The sequence below is a fragment of the Chrysochloris asiatica genome, unplaced genomic scaffold (assembly GCF_000296735.1).
Source record: "Chrysochloris asiatica unplaced genomic scaffold, ChrAsi1.0 scaffold00070, whole genome shotgun sequence".
NCBI lineage: Eukaryota > Metazoa > Chordata > Mammalia > Afrosoricida > Chrysochloridae > Chrysochloris > Chrysochloris asiatica.
This window is the reverse complement of record NW_006408588.1, coordinates 7927713-7944593: the sequence shown is the minus strand read 5'-3', so window position 1 is coordinate 7944593 and position 16881 is coordinate 7927713. Positions and strand designations below refer to the sequence as shown.

Here is a 16881-nt window from a genome sequence, read left to right as displayed (position 1 = left end):
GGGCTGACAACAACCTGGCAAAGCCAATACTGTTATCATCCCAAGTTTCAGATGAGGAAAGTGAGAGGGAAAGTTGTTAAAAACATTGCCCAATTACACATAACTACTGTTATGGATTGAACTGTGTCCCCCAAAATATGAGTCATAAATCCCATGGTTATTATCCCACTGAGGAGTTGGGTTTTCTTTCTTAACGAGGTGGTACTGCTGTATGGTGTGTCTTAAATCAATCTTCTGAGATATAAAAGAGTAGATTAAGCATACAGCAAAAGAGCAGGAATGGAGAACAATGGACTCCATGTCACATGAAGATCACCAAACACAAAGAAGCTGAAGAGACCTTCCCCCAGAGCCAATAGAGACTGCTTTCCTTAGAAGAGGTATTCTGAAGTCAGACTGCTAGCTGTCTGCTTCTGTAAAGATTTATAGTCTTGGAAACCCTATATAGGATTGCTACAAGTAGTAATGGACTCAGGGTGGGAGCCTCCTAAGCTGTGAGAAAATAAATTTGCTTGTTACAGCCACCCACTTGTGGTATTTCTGTTATAGCCTCACTAAATAACTAAGACAGCCAGCAAATGTCAAAACCAGAATTTGAGCCTGAACCCTCGACTTCAGAGTCTGGATACTCTGACCCACGACATCCCATGCTCCTCCATGAAGAGTGAGGAGAGGCAAAGTGGAAGAGGAAGGCATGGCCACTCTCTCTGAACCCGTCAGTCCATGGACTGTGCTGTCGATGGCAGATTCTGACAGTGTCTTCTCATCCAGGAAATGCTCCCCACAGTGGACATGGGTTTGTGGGGTAGATTTCAGTTACTGATGGGTATCATCAACCACGGAAGTATCCGTAAAAACAATATGTTATTAGGACTGTAGCTTGGAAAGTCTGTGATAATCTAAGATTCTCTGAAATATGATTATCAAATACTAACCTGAATCCTATCTAAATCTTTTAGCATGATCCATCTTGCAGAGCCCAACGGCACACATAATGAGAATACAAGACTACCCTAAACTGAAAAACGAGCCAGAGACAAGCTCTTGAAGAACATTCTTGAGGAAAAACAAGTAATGCTCACACGCTGGATAATTCCATCCACAGAGAAACTTTCAGTATTTCTACCATTTCGGTTACCACTCCTCTGTCTGTTTGCAGTACACTGAGGCCTTGTGTGTTGCTATGATGCTGGAAACCATACCACCAGCATTTCAAATACTAGCAGGGTCACATGGTGGGCAGGTTTCAGTGGAACTTCCAGACTAAGACAGACTGGGAAGAAAGGTCTGACAATCTATTTCCAAAACCAAGCCAATAAAAACCTGTGGATCACAACAGTACATTTACTGTCCAATGTAGCGCCGGAAGATAAGCCCCTAGGTTGGAAGACACCATATAATAAATAGCCACAATAGATTCAAATACACCAGTGATTATGAGAAAAGGCACAGGATCCGATAATGTTTCATTCTGTTATACTTAAGGTTGCAACAAGTTGGAATTGACATCACTTTCAGAACCAAACCACCAAGAATATGCACTACCTCCCCAATGCCTTCCCAAACCTGGCCCTGAAGACAGGATTTGTCAACAGGGCATATTCTACCTCAAAGTAAGCCAGCATGCCATGCTCTGCCTACTGGGAGGTTTCAGAAATGAGACCAGAAGACTTTACAGACTGATATATAGCTCAAGTAAGACACAATAGAATAAACATTATAGCTGCAAAATGATTTGTAGTCTTGACACAATAGCTGAGTCTGATTCTCATTCCCCTTCATAACATTCACTTTGTTTCTTCTTAAATCTACCTCTCTCTCTCTCTCTGAGGATGAAGACTCGTGGGTGGTAGCAGACAGGATGAAATATTCAGCCTTGTGCATATTACACATAGTTCAGTTATCCAAGGAGAAAATAAATTGACAGGGAATGGTATTTGTACTGAAGAATCAGAATATATCACATTAAGATACCCTGCCAATGATTTCCCCAAAATGATGATTTGCCAGGCAATCTCTCTATACATTTTTCCTCATGTAATTTTGAACCATTGTGAACTCTAGCTTTTGACTGGATGGCTATACCTGAACTCACTCTGCACCGAGAACTGGCTGTAGGGATTTTAAGACTGGGGACAGGTCACCGAAGTGATAGGCAAAGCCCTGTGGCTTGGTGCTCCATCTTACCAGTGGAGTCCGCTCCGGAAGCCCTGCCACTCGTCTGCTCCTCAGCATTGATGAACTGCAGGTCTGTGTATGAAGGACCAAAGCTAGGACTGCTGGTGTCTCCAGAATGCGTAGTCCAGCTGCTCTCGGAAGCTAGAGGGCATCTCCCCAGAGAGTTGAGAGAAGGGCATGTCCAGCATGGCATGGTCAAAGGTGGGGCTAGAGACAAAAGCCAACGTTGTACAATATAAATAATTGTCCATGGTTATCTTTAGTGCGTGCCTTACTTTGATGTCACTCTGTCCCATGCAATCTCAACAACCATGCAAAGTATCACTCGTGATCCAGAGAGAGTCAGTATAAAAAACAGGTATCATGACCACAAATCAAAGAAAATCCCACTAAAGGGCTAAAACTGATTTTAACATCTAATTTTATTTTGAAATTTAGATTTAAGCTTCATTCAAACCCAAATACAAGTTGCACTTTCTGCCTTGTCACTTACTGTTCAGCTAGTTCTAACTCATGGTGTTGCCCTGTGTGTGGAGTAGAATTACTTTATAGAGCTTCAGGGTTGTGACCTTTTGGACACAGACCAGTAGGCCTCTTCCTTGAGTTGTCGCTGGGTAGGTTGGAACTGTCAACCTTTTAGCCAGCAGTCAAGTGCTTAACCATTTGCACCACCCCGGGACTCCTGGTTTCATCCTTACCCTGTTACTTCCTCAATATTTAATGGCATACCAACTATCTCAAGAAAACACTCATTAACACTGTAAAACTGGAGCCAGACTTGGTTAGGTGTAAGAATAGGTGAATATATACAAATACATATATGATACACCTCTGCTTACTTTAAATGTGATGATAACTGGCGAGGCTACAGAAAACAAAGAAACAGAGTAGAACAGTGCTCAACAGAATTTCAATGACAGCTCTTTCATAAGGAGATGCCCAGGTCTTCTTCTAAGGGGCCTCTGGATGGAGTCCAACTATCAAAAAGTTGGTTAGCTCCAAAGACTCTATAGACCTTTACATACACAAATAGTGTTTTACTGATATTCACAGTAAAAATTTTTGGCAAACTAGGAACAGAAAAGACTCCCTTAATCTAATAGAGGTCTAAAAAACTTATACAGTAAACCTCATGCAAGGTTAGAAAACTCTCCGTTTGAGATCCAGATCAAAAGCTAATGTTCATTATCCCATTTCTAGTCAACATCATGTTGATCAGAGCCTGCACATGAAGACAGGATTGCAGTGAGAGAAACAGACTCTCATTATTCACAGATGAGCTTTGTGTGTCCACAAAGTAACCAACCAAAAGGCCCACTGATAATTTGTCAAATAAATAATTTTAGAAGGTATCTGTGATTAAAAAATGAAAAAAGAATTGCAGTTCTAAAAAACTAACAAGAAATAACTTAGAAAATGAAATTTAAAACAAAAGAACATTTATAATAACAAAAGTATGAGCATACACAGTCATAAATCTACAAAACATATGCAAGGCTTGGAGGAAATTATTATAAAGCTTCACTAACAGTAGAGAAAATCTAAATAAATGAAGAGATAAATTGTATTAAGGGACTGAATGACTAACTGTTGTAAAGGCTAACTCTCACCAGATTGGTTTATAGATTTACTACAATCTCAATAAAAACCGTAGCATGGCTTTATTCCCACATGAACAAAATGATTCTAACATCTATATGAAAGCACAGACAGTCAAAAACAGCCAAGATACATATTTAAAAAAGAATAATTTCTTTATAATGTGCAATGAGTGAAGGTTTGCAGAGCAAATGATCAGTTTTGCATTTAACACAGATATACTTTACTTCATCTCAATGAACCCAATTCCCTCATTGTAACATCATTATCCTAGTTCCTCCCTCTGTTTCTTGTTTCCATTCCTGTCTCTCCCAACCCTTCTGAACTTTGTCTTTGAGTAAATGCTGCCCTTTTGATCTTGAGTGGCTGGCCATTCTATGGTGTGTTTCTCTCACTAGTGTTGTCCTCCCTCCATACCTGTCTATTGCTTGGCTAGAAACTGATTCTCAGTGGTGAGTTCAGTTCCCGACCTGAAAGCTCACCAAGGGCAATAGTTTTGGGGTTCCATCAGTCTCTATCTGATCAGTAAGCCTGGTTTTTTGTTTTTTTTTTTAATGATTTTGAGTTTTGTTTCATTTTTCTCCCACTGTATCCAGGACCTGGTATTTTAACCCTTTTGGAGTAGCTGGTAGTGGTGATCAGGCACCGTCTAGTTCTGGTCTCAGGGTCGTGAAGATTGATGTTCATATGGTCCATCAGTCTACTACACTAACTGCTTCCAAGAATCTTCCATTGTCAACCCTTTTTGCTCCTTTGGATTGGGAGAGGCCAATAGTTACTCTTTAGATGGCTGCGCAAGAGCTGCCAAGATACACTTTTAAGGGAGAATAAGGTGTGAGTCGTTAATTTTAAGCTAAATAAACCAAGATTTATTATTACGTTAAAGTGCTGAAGCTGAGGGAAAATGGGTCATTGATAGGAAAACAGACCAGCGTAATACAAACACCGGACCCAGTGTCATCGAGTCAATTCGGACTCATGATGACCCTGGAGGGCAGAAGAGAACTGCCCTCTATGGCTTCCAAGACTCGAAGTCTTTATGGGAGCAGACAGCCATAGTTTCTCCTCCTTTGGCATGGCTGATGGGTTTGAATCACTGACCTTGTGGTTAGCAGCCCAATTTTTAACCCAGTATACCACCAAGTCTCCTTCAACCAATGTAATTTTTGTTGTTGTTGTGTGCCATTAAGTCGGTTCCAACTCATAGTGACCCTGCTCAGGGTTTCCGAGGCTGCAAATCTTTACAGGAGCAGAAAGCCTCATCTTTCTCCCGCAGAACAGCTGGTAGTTTCAAACTGCCGACCTTGAGGTTAACATTCCAATTCGTAACCACTACGCTACCAGAGCTCCTTAATAGAGGGCTCCAAAAGAAGTTCATACATATTTAGTTATGAATGAAGTTCACTTTTTAACAAAATAGTATTGGGAAAATTGGGTATCTACATAGAAAAATGGGAAATTAGACTCATACTTCACACCATATAAAAAAAAATCAGTTCCAGGTGAACTGAATATCCAAGAATGAAAGGCAAAACAAGAAATATTTAGACTATAATTATAGCTAAATATGTTCATGAACTTTGGATAGAGGGAGTTTATTAAGCAAATACAAAAAGCACTAAGCATAAAAGATAAGAAATCATTTCATTACAATTAAGAATTTGTTTTCCCCAAAAGACACCAAAAATAGAGTGAAAAGGAGGTATCTGCCACACAGGGTATCCACAGAAACTCCTGCAAGTCATCAAGAAAAAAAGCAAAGAACCGAACAGAATCTACTTAAATAGGCATTTCAGGATAGAAGACATCCAAATGGCCAATCAACAAGAAAAAAAATCTCATTAGTAATCTAGGAATTGCAATTAAAGTTCCACGTAATACCATTACCGCCCACCCCACCCCCAGCCCCTGTCACACGGGACTGACAAAACTAGAAAACAATGACAATCCCAAGAGTGGGTGAGGATGTGGAACCACCGAATCTATCACACATGACTGGTATTACAAAATGATGTGGTGTTATCTGATAATGCTGAAGACCAACACACCCTAGCTCATTGCCATCAGGTTGATTCTTTCTCATAACAACACACTGTTATTGCTGTTAAGTGCTGTCGAATTATTCAGACTCACAGTGACCCTGGTTAGGGTTTCCAAGGAGCAGCCAGTGGGTTTGAACCACTGACCTTGTGGCTAGTAGCTCAGTGCATTTCTATTGAGCCACACCAGGATTCCCTAGGACAGAGCTAAACTTCCCCATAGAGTTTCCAAAGCTTTCATCTTTACAGAAACTGTCACACCTTTCTCCCACTGAGTAGCTGTTGGATTCAAACTACCATCCTTCTGGTTAGCTGTCAAGTACTTAACACTGTGCCACCAGGGCTCTACCGAACACACGTTACAGCACTGCAATTCTACTTTTTCATACATGAGAACCACAAGCACATGGTCACATGTGTTAAAAAATTTTTAACGCATTGCGTTAAAAATGCTCCAAGAAACTAAAAAAGTGCATACAGAAGACTTGCTCTTACTGGCCAAAAAGTAAAATCAATTTAGCCAGCAACAATAATAAGTAAACGGTAGTATAATACTACAAATATTATTATATGTACAATTTTTTAATCACAATAAACTACAAGTAGATGTATAGACAGACATAAAGCTAAGCAAGTGTGAGACTGAGTATGGGACTAAACCCACAAATACATATAGATCTGACAGAGGATATTTCTACTATGTACGTAATGTAGTGGTTACGAATCGGTCTGCTAACCTCGAGGTCGGCAGTTTGAAACTACCAGCCGTTCCACAGGAGAACGATGAGGCTTTCTGCTCCTGTAAAGATTTACAGCCTTGGAAACCCTGTGCAGGGTCACTATGAGTTGGAACCAACTCCACAGTACTTAACAACAACAAACACTTAAATTTATCTATACCCACATATATCACACCATGAATATGATGGAAGACACAGTGGGCAAAGTTATGAAAACTTCTTAGCCATAATCAAACACTCTGAGAGAATGAGTCACTGGGGCTTGGAGGAGATAGCAAGGTCAACTGGCGTAGAATAATCCACAAGCACAATGTGCTAAATTCAACTTTGGTGAGCAGCAACTGGGGTCTTATAAATAAATAAAAATAAAGGAACTAAAGTTATAGGTAAGCACATGGGAAAAATCTCATAAGCATAACATTGTGTTAAAAGAACGGGTCACAAAATAATCAATACAGCATCATTCTGTCTATAAAGTTCAAAACCAGGCATAGCTAGGAAACGCTATGGTAAAGCTGTCAAGAAAAGCAAGGCAGTTATTATCACAAAGCTCGAGAAGGTGGTGATATTCGGGGAAGGCAGGAGATGTGATGAAGGAGGAAGTCGCAATTGGTATGGAAACAAGGGAACTTCCGGGAGATGTTTATTAAGCAGGATGATGAACTATGCTGGTGTTCCATAATAACACACATTTAAAACATGTTCCTTTGCTTTTTATTTAACAGTCAAAAAAACTTATTAAAACCATATTTCAAAAATGATTCCAAATGCTCAGAAAGGAAGTTATCTTACTGATATTTTCACATTGCCCCTTTACATTTATTACATAAAACACAATGTTTCCCTTGGAGGAGAAACTAAGAATAATGCAGCTGGGAGAGACAAATTCCTGCTTCTCATAAGTTGTTCTTCTTTGGTCTAATACATTGTATGCATCCGTTTAGAAATATGGGATGAGTCATCTTATTTAGGTTCCTAATTAAATGTCCTTTCATTAGGCCACAAGAGTAGTTGAAAGGTGAGAGACGCAGTAAGCCTGGAGCAGGCTCCTCTTCGAGAAGCCAGACAGCAGTAGGTTGGTATCATCCCTTAGCTTCACAGCCACATGTATCCAGCAAGAAAGAAGCAGCAGAGAAATGGAACTGTGCCTCTCCTCTAATCTTCTATGAGGACAGGAGCAAGGGTTGTGGAACCTGACTATCTGGTTCATATCCTGGATCCAATCTTATATCCTGGGGCAAGTTACTTCATGTTTGTGCCTCCATTTTCTCACCTGTAAAATGGGACTAACAATAGCACTCACCGTCACATGGGGAATGAGTTAATACGGACAGAACACTTACAAAAGTGATACATAGAAAGTACCCATCAGGTTAATGCTGGTTATCATTTCTACACATCTCCTTATAGCCAAATCTACAAAAATTTCCACTTAAATTCCTAACATTCCCAAAGTTTTCAAAACGTTGCCCCCTGTTTCTACATCTAGTCTACATCTAGTCCTGCCAAACGAGTTCCTCCATTCTTTCAGCTGCTCAGAAGGAAACCTTGGTGTCATCCTAGATTCTTCTCTTTCACATTAGGTCCATTGCAACATCAAAACACACCCACTCCTCACTTATGGACAAGGGTAAGTTCCAAAGATCAGGCCATTATGCAAAAATGGAGGATAACTACATCATTACATAACTGACAAATTAATACACAACTGCCAAACCACTAGAAATTATGGCTCAGCCAAGACGACATATAATCGTCACCATCACAGCCCGCGCTACTCTCACCTTACTATTGTCATAAATGTGAAGTGCTGGATTAACAACAACAAGACAGCTGTTAAGTAGGGAGTAGGTGCACGTCTGGAATCAGCCACAGAAAACCTGACAGAGCACAGTTTTACTGTGACACACGTGCGGCTGCCATGAGTTGGAAATGACTCAAGGGTACCTGTTTTTATTTTTGTTGTAACCAGGCATATGGCTGTGACCTGGGGACTCTCTACTAGCTGTTCCTCCTGCCTGAAGGATCCTTCCCCAGCTTCTGCAAGACTGACTCCCTTACTTCCATCAGGGCATCCTCTTTGAGAGTCATCCCTTGGCCTTATGTAAAATTTCATATCCTCCCTTTTTTGTTTCAGTTTTCTCTCTTTTGTACTTGCAGGAAGTGGGAGCTCAAAACAACACCAGGTAGGATGAACAATAAATTTACAAGTTGTCAATTAATACAGTAACTTTCCTTTCTTTTTATAACTTTGGGCAGATTCACATTTTGTTTTGCTGTCCTGTCTTTTGTTTATCAAATCACTAAGGCTATGTGATGTTCCAGTGATATAAACCTGTACATCTATAACTCAAGAACAGATCTAATTCCATTCTTCATCTGTAACTCCCTGCTATTTTACAGTCAGAAAAACAAAGCAGCTGTCCTGAGGACTGGCTCAGTGAAGTCCTTGTTTGCCACCAGAAGGCTTCATCAGTAACAGATTGTCCAATTGTTAAGTAGCTTCAAGTTGGGGACGGCAGGGCTGGGTTCGACTTTCTCATAATTGTATTCCCAAAACTTAAATTTTGTTTACATAAGTTGACCAGTTAATTGAAGCATGCTTGAATAGTTCATTGTGTTTTATGTCCTACAATGAAGGTGAGCTAGGCCATAAGAACTCCCTGGGTGAACCCATATTCTCTGAAAGAGGACAGCATTGGAGTTGTGATCAAATATTTTAAGACCCCTTTTAGAAAAATGGAAAAAAGTCATGCTTGAGAGATCTTTCTCCCTCATTACAGCATAGGAGCTGCGAATACAAGAGAAATACAACGGGCAGCCAAGGAAAATGTCTGTGTGTGTATAATGCATGTGTATGTATGTGGATTGGTGTATAAGAATTTGTGCATGTGTGTGTACAAATATGGGAAAGCATAAACTGATGACAATCATCTGATTAGAAGAAGGCATGATGGCTAGGCATGATGAGCCTAGCCTCGTTTCCTTGCTTATTTTATTAAATATCATCTATTTAACTGAGGAATTCATCCTTCAAGTTATCAGGCACAAAAATGGGAGTCAGTCACTCTGCAGTTGGCTTCATATTCATCTCTCACCTTTTCACTGATCTAAGTTCCTACATTCATTTCCCAGAATACTGTGCCTGAATGTAGGAACTTCAATCAGTGAACAGGTGAGAGATGAATATTATACCACCTGCAGAATAACTGACTGCCATTGTGGGGCAATAACTTTAAGGATGAATTCCCCAGTGGTTGCAAAATGTGGCCTTGGTGATAGAAATGATGAAACGATGTGGAGATCACATGATAGAATTTTACTAGATCATTGACTTCTTCATAGCAAATATACTCTTTTTTCTACAACATAGAAGACGACTACACACATGGACCTCACCAGATGGAATACATAGAAACCAAACAGACTATCTCAGTGGTAAGAGATGGTGGAAATGCTCTATATCATCAGTCAAAACAAGGCCAGGGAGAGAATGTGGAACTGACCAGCAATTGCTCATGTGCAAGTTCAGGCTAAAGCTGAAGATAATTAAAACAAGTCCACAAGAGCCAAAATATAACCTTAAACATATCCCACCTGAGTTTAGTGACCATCTCAAGAGCAGATGTAATGCATCAGATATTAATGACAAAAGACCAAAGAGTTGTAGGATGACATCAAGAACATCATAAGGAAGAAAGCAAAGGTCATTAAGAAGACAACAAAGAAGGAAACAGCAAGATGGATATCAAAAGAAACTCTGAAACTTTCTCTCCTGGGAAGAGATACAAAAGCAAATGAAAGAAAGGAAGAAGTCAAAGAGCTGAACAGAAAACTTCAAAGGGCAACTCCGGAAGACAAAGTCAAATATTATAATATAATATGCAAAGACCTGGAGTTAGAAAACCAAAAGGGAAGAACACGCGCAGCATTTCTCAGGCTGAGGCACCTGAAGAAAAAATTCAAGCCCTGACTTGAACTAGGGAAGAATTCTATGGACAGCAATGGGCTCAAATGTAATGCATGTGAGGTTGGCGCAGGACAGGGCAGCGTTTCATTCTGTTGTACATAAGGTCGCTATGAGTCGGTACTGACTGGACAGCACCTAACAATACAACAACAACATTCTGTGAAAGGGAGTTCCTGGGTATTGCAAATGGTTAGTGAGCGCGTCCACTAACCAAAGGTTAGAGGTTCAAGTTCACCCAGAGACACCTCAAAAGAAAGATCTGGGGATGTATTTCCAGAAAAATTAGCCACTGAAAGTTTATGAAGCACAGTTCTCTTCTGACACTCAATGCGTCAAATGAGTTGGAAAAAGCTCAGTGGCAACTGTCCCTTCTCTCTGACGAGGAGGACAATCAACCAATAAATTAATAAATAAATTACCTAATTTCAGATAAAGACATGAGCTACACAGAAAACTAAAGTAGGAACAGGCTGGAGAGTGGAGGCTCTGTTGGAATGAGAGGTTGGGACTGACACTTGAGCAGAGATTAAAGGGCAGAGAGACCCTTGGGGAAGAGCTCTTGAGCAGACAGGAAGGCAAGAGCGGCGGTGTAGCTGGAGAGAAGGGAAGTGGAGACTAGAGAGGCCCTGAGAAAGAATGGCTCTCTTAAAAGTCATTCCTGTGTACATCACTCTCAGATTGTTGTTGTTAAGTGCCATCCAGTCAGTTCTGACCCATGGCAACCCTGTATAGGGTTTCCGAGGAGCAGCTGGTGAGCTTGAACTGCCGACCTTGCAGTGCAAACGACTTTGCAGTCTGGCGCATTAGCCCACTGTGCCACACCAGGACTCAGATAGATCCTGGGAATGTCATCAAATACAGTCAGAAGCAGAACACAGTTCAAGGTATTCAAAGAAAATAAGATCTCTCTGAGGAGGTAAATTCATACATATGTATGCAAAATGTAATGGTCCTTGCCTACATAGTCCACCCACTGTCCACTCCCAATAACCAGAATGAGAACACAATAGAAATTAACCACTGGGCTAATCTTTTTCAAAAGTCACTCAGCTGTCACCCCTGCTTCCTTCTTAAATGGCTTAAGTCATCTCTGGTCCTCTCTCCAAACAAGTGGCTCTTTCTCTGGTCCTACATAATTAGCTTCTCTGGACACATGAGAAGGCCTTAGTCCAAGCCTTTAGGAAAGACATTTGAAGGACAAGAGAATATTAGTGTTTCACTTGGGTTGTGGGACAAATGTTCCAGAAATAAAAAGTTGTGTGGTGTGTGTGTGTTGGTTTTTTTCAAATGTTTGCAATTATGCACATCCTGCAATATCTGCATAATGGGTCCAATTCAGCTCTGAGATTTGCCACAAAACTGCCATGTCTGTGAAGGAGGGTCAGTGCCTAATGTAAGGAGTGAATAGGGAGCCTCATGATGTAACAGTGCCTTTATTTGTTTATTTTTTAATTTGAAAGTGAACTTTGCTCTTTAAATCAATTTGCATGTATTTGCAAACATATTCTAAACACACATACACTTGTAAAATGCACATAGCTTCTGAATACTTTCATATATACTGAAATCAGTCTCTGTTTTGGGGAAATCTTTATAAAGAGTTTAGGTGATGGGTTAGCTGATGATCTGTTCTTCGAAGCAGAATGGAATTTTAAAGTCAAAGGGGGGCCTTATGTAAGATGAACTTTTTGCCACTAGGAAAACTCTGAAATACTGTAGTGGAAGGACCAAATTTCAGTAAAAGTTTAGCAGGATTTAGGTTGTTTCAAAAATGTATCTTTAGAGAAAAATATAGATTCAATTCTGAATTGAACAGACTCATTAGAAGCCTAAAAAAACATTCTGCTTCTGTTCATGGTTTCACATAATATCTATGCATTTAGTTTGTTGTTGTTTAAGTGCCATTGAGTCAATTCCAACCCATAGCGACCCTGTATAGGGTTTCCAAGGAGCAGCTGGTGAGTTTGAACCGCCGACCTTGCAGTTCAGCTAGCTTTGTAGTCTAGCACATTAACCCACAGCGCCACACCAGGACTCCATGCATTTAGTTTAGGGCTCAGCAAATAGGTTGCCGGTTAAATTTTTTACATTTTCACCATACAAATTTATGTTCTTCTGGCAAACTAAAACCTTAATTTGAAGTATTTGATGTTTAAAGTTTGAATTAAACTCTTTCTAAAGTGAATACTTTTCAATATAGCCAGATCCAAAATGATCTTGCTAGGTCAAAGACTAGAATCCTACATTCAGCTTCCACCAAATTTCAGCATGTTTAAAAAAAAATAACCAGTTTTATAAGAGATTCAAGGGACATGACTTTACATGTAATGTCATTCTGAGTACTCTCAGCCTGAAGAGTACATGCCAGTCTCTTCTCCACAAATGTGGTTATTTATGAACAAGCTTTGGCCACTCTCATCTGATTTCATTTCTATTTCACTAAGTATGATTGTGTGCCTACTTTTTCCCAGACCAACCATAAGGACATTTATTCACTTCCAATCCTGCCCTAGTTGAGTTCCAAAAGAAAACCGTTCCCTTAATGGATTTAAAGATTTCTGGGGTTGTTTGCCCCTCCACACTCACGCTCTTGGTTTTCCAATCAGCCTTGGTATGCTCCAATGCATATTAAACTAATCACCCAGGTCATTTGGCTAAAGCCTAACAACTCTATAGCTTCATTACGATCCCCAGTGCAGCTTTGGAAATGCTACAAAAATGTGCCATTTACTTTTGTTGTTGTTAAGTCGAGCAGTAGTCCTTCAGACCCTTACTCCACTGTTTCTACAGTTGGCTTGCATTTTAATTATGACAAATAGTACATTCCTCTTCCAGGCAAATCCAATGTTTGCTTGGCTTTATTCTTAGGTGAGCATCACTTAAAAGATAGGCTCTTTTGTCTTTTGCTCATCTACCAGAAAACAGTGAAGATGAAGGAATGGGAAACTAGGGGAAAGAAAGGGAGTTTCCCAGGTAACATTTCTTCATTTGGCTACTGCCTGGGCCTTGATAAACTGCTCTGTGCAAACTTGGGGTAAAGGTATGGATGTTGTTCTTGTGAGTTATCCCCCAAATCATGGTGACCCCATGCCCAAGTGAACAAAATGATACCCAGTCCCCTATCATCTCAATAATTGTTTAGGAATTGGGTTTTGGGAGGCCATGGGTTTTCATTGGCTGGTTTTTGGAAGCACGTGGCCAGGCCTTCTTAGACCGTGTTGGTCTGGAAGCTCTGTTGAAATCTATTGAGCATCTCTGCAACACACAAACCTCCAATAACTGATGGTCTGTGGCTGCACATGAAGTGCACTGGCTTGGAATCAAACTTGGGTCTCTCACATGGACCGCCATGCCTTTGTGTGTGGGTCTTTTCTTACTCAGCGTCTCTCGGCAAACAAGGCTGCAGAGGTATGAAACAGCTAGTTAAGTAAGGTTTCACATGTTCCTTCTAGAAATCCACACTAGGGACAGCACTAATCAGTCCCACTTAGCCTCCTCGCCTGTCCTTCCACCTATTTCACATAAGCCACGATCATCATCTTTTTATAAAAGGGTATATCTATACAGAAATTGCATGGGATAGGTCCAAGATATATATTTTTCCATTCTCTTCATACAAAGTAATATGATCAGAAAGTTCTGGGTATTCAGTAGAAGCAAATAGGGTGGGGGAATAAAAAGGGAAGAAACTGAGAAATAGCAAATACTTTATAGCAGGCAAGGTGAACAACTGGTCCATGGGCCATATGTAGCTGTTGTTAGGCGCCATCGAGTCAGTACCAACTTATAGTGAACCTATGCACAACACAACTAACCATTGCCCTGTCTGGTACCAACCTCACTATTGTTGCTACATTTGAACCCATTGCTGCTGTCACTGTGCCAATCCATCCAGTTGTGGGGCTTTCTCTTTTTATCTGACCCCCCACTTTACCAAACATGATGTCATTCTCCAGGGACTGGTCCCTCCTGACAATATGTCTGAAGTATGAGAGATGAAGTCTGGCCATCCTAGCTTCCATGGAGCATTCTTGGCTGTACTTCTCCCAACACAAATCTGCTTGTTCTTTGGCAGTTCACAGCACTTTTAATATTCTTCTCCAGCACCATAATTCAAATACATCAATTCTTCTATAATCTTCTTTATTCACTGTCCAAATTTCACATGCATATGAGGTTATTCTACCACTCATCGGTCAGTTTGTTGTACTCTGGTGGCCTGTGTGTTACTGTCATTCTGGAAGTTATATCAACTGGTATTTTAAATACCAGCAGTGTCAGCCATGGTTTACAGGATACAGCTGAGTTTCCAGACAAAGACAGACCAAGAAAAAGGAGAGACAGACTACATCTAAATATTTAGCCACTGAAAACCTTATGAATAGCAGTGAAACACTGTCAGCATCAGATTATTGACTACTGAAACATGATATAGAGCACCAGAATATTGTCAAATATAGTGCTGGAAGATGAGCCCCTCAAGTTGGAAGGCACTCAAAACTCAACTAGGGAGGAGAAGCCTCCTCAAAGTAGAGTTGACTGTAATGACACAAATGGAGTAAAGCCCATGGGAAAAAAGCCCGCAGAACCTTCATTTGCTGATGGGACACAACTCAAAATGAAGAGAAACAGCTGTAAACATCCATTATTAACTGAAACATGGTATGTACAAAGTATGAATCTGGGAAAATTAGAGATTGTCAAACATGAAATGGAACAAACATATAAACATTGATATGCGTAGTGGTTACGAATCGGGCTGCGAACCTTAAGGTCAGTGGTTCGAAACTACCAGCCGCTCCGCGGGACAAAGATGAGGCTTTCTACTCCCGCAAAGATTTACACCCTCAGAAACCCTGTACAGGGTCGCTATGGGTCGGAACTGACTCAACGGCACTTAACAACAACAACAACAGTAAACTGAAGGAGTCCTGGTGTGGTGCTATGGACTAATGCACTGGATTGCAAAATCAATTTGAACAGCAAGGTTGGAGGGTCAAGTGGCTCGTCAGAAACCCTATACAGGGTCACTATGGGTTGGAACCAACTCAACAGCACTTAACAACAACAATGAGTTGAAACGGACTCGTACTGGCCATTTTGAATCTGACAATCACATGGTTAACTACTCCAGAAAGGATGAATTGAAGAGCAAGAGTGTCACACTCATCATCAAAAAGAACATACCAAATAAGTCATAAAGTACAGAGCTGTCTATGATAGGATAATATCCATATGCCTACATGGAAGAACAATTAGTACCACTAATATTCAAATTTACACAGCAACTGCTAAAGCCAGTGCTGATGAAACTGAAGAATTCTACCAACTTCCCCAGTCTAAAATTGATTAAACATGCAATCAAGATGTATTGATAATTACTGGTGATTGGAATGCAAAGGATAGAAACAAGGAGGAAGGATCAGTTGTTGGAAAATATGGTCTTGGTGACAGACACAATGCTGGAGATATGACAGAATTTTGCAAAACCAATGACTTCTTCATTACAAATACATTTTTTAACAACAACATAAGAGATAACTATACACATGTGCCTCACCAGATGGAATACACAGAAATCAAATTGACTACATCTGTGGAAAAAGACAGTGGAAAAGTTCCATATCATCAGCCAAAACAAGGCCAGGGGGCAGACTGTGGAACAGACAACCAATTGCTCTTTTGCAATTTCAGGCTGAAGGTGAAGAAATTAAAACAAGTCCACCAGAGTCAAAATATGACCTTGAATATATCCAATCTGAATTTAGAGATCATATGAAAACCAGATTTTATGCATTTGACACAAAAGGCCAAAGACAGGAAGAGTTGTGGGATGACATCAAGAATATCATATAGGAAGAAAGCAAAAGGTCATTAGAAAGACCAGAAAGACGTAGGGGGAAAAAGCATGTCAGAAAGAGACTCTGAAATTTGCTCTCAAGCATAGATATGCTAAAGCAAATGGAAGAAGTGAGCAATGATATCCCTCACTCCATATCCTCATCTGAATCTGGCTTGAAGCTCTGGCAGTTTTCTGCCAATGTATGTTTGCAGTCGTTTTGGATTTTCTTTAGCAAAATTTTAGTTGTATGAGGTATTAATGATATTGTCTGATTAATTCTGCATTCTGTTGGGACACCTTTCTTTGAAATGGACACAAATATGGACCTCCTGCCATCAGTTGGCCAGATAGTTATCTTACAAAGCACAGATGGGTGAGTGCCTCCAGTGCTTCGTCAGTGTGTTGAAAGATTTCAATTTGTATTCCATCGATTACCAGAACCTTATTCTTTGCCAATGCCTACAGTGCCCCTGTAACTTGTTTCTTCAGTATCACTGGCTCTTGGGCATATGC

At 40.3% G+C, this 16881-nt stretch overlaps 1 protein-coding gene across 1 annotated transcript in view; it reads right to left on the bottom strand.

Moving 5' to 3' along the window:
• The window catches only part of STON2 (stonin 2), a 184709-nt gene that overhangs the window by 146286 nt on the left and 21542 nt on the right, over nucleotides 1-16881 (bottom strand). Inside the window, exon 3 of the mRNA XM_006864751.1 lies at nucleotides 2188-2385. Within this exon, the coding sequence (XP_006864813.1) occupies nucleotides 2188-2385 (198 nt within the window). The remainder of the gene's footprint in view (nucleotides 1-2187; nucleotides 2386-16881) is intronic.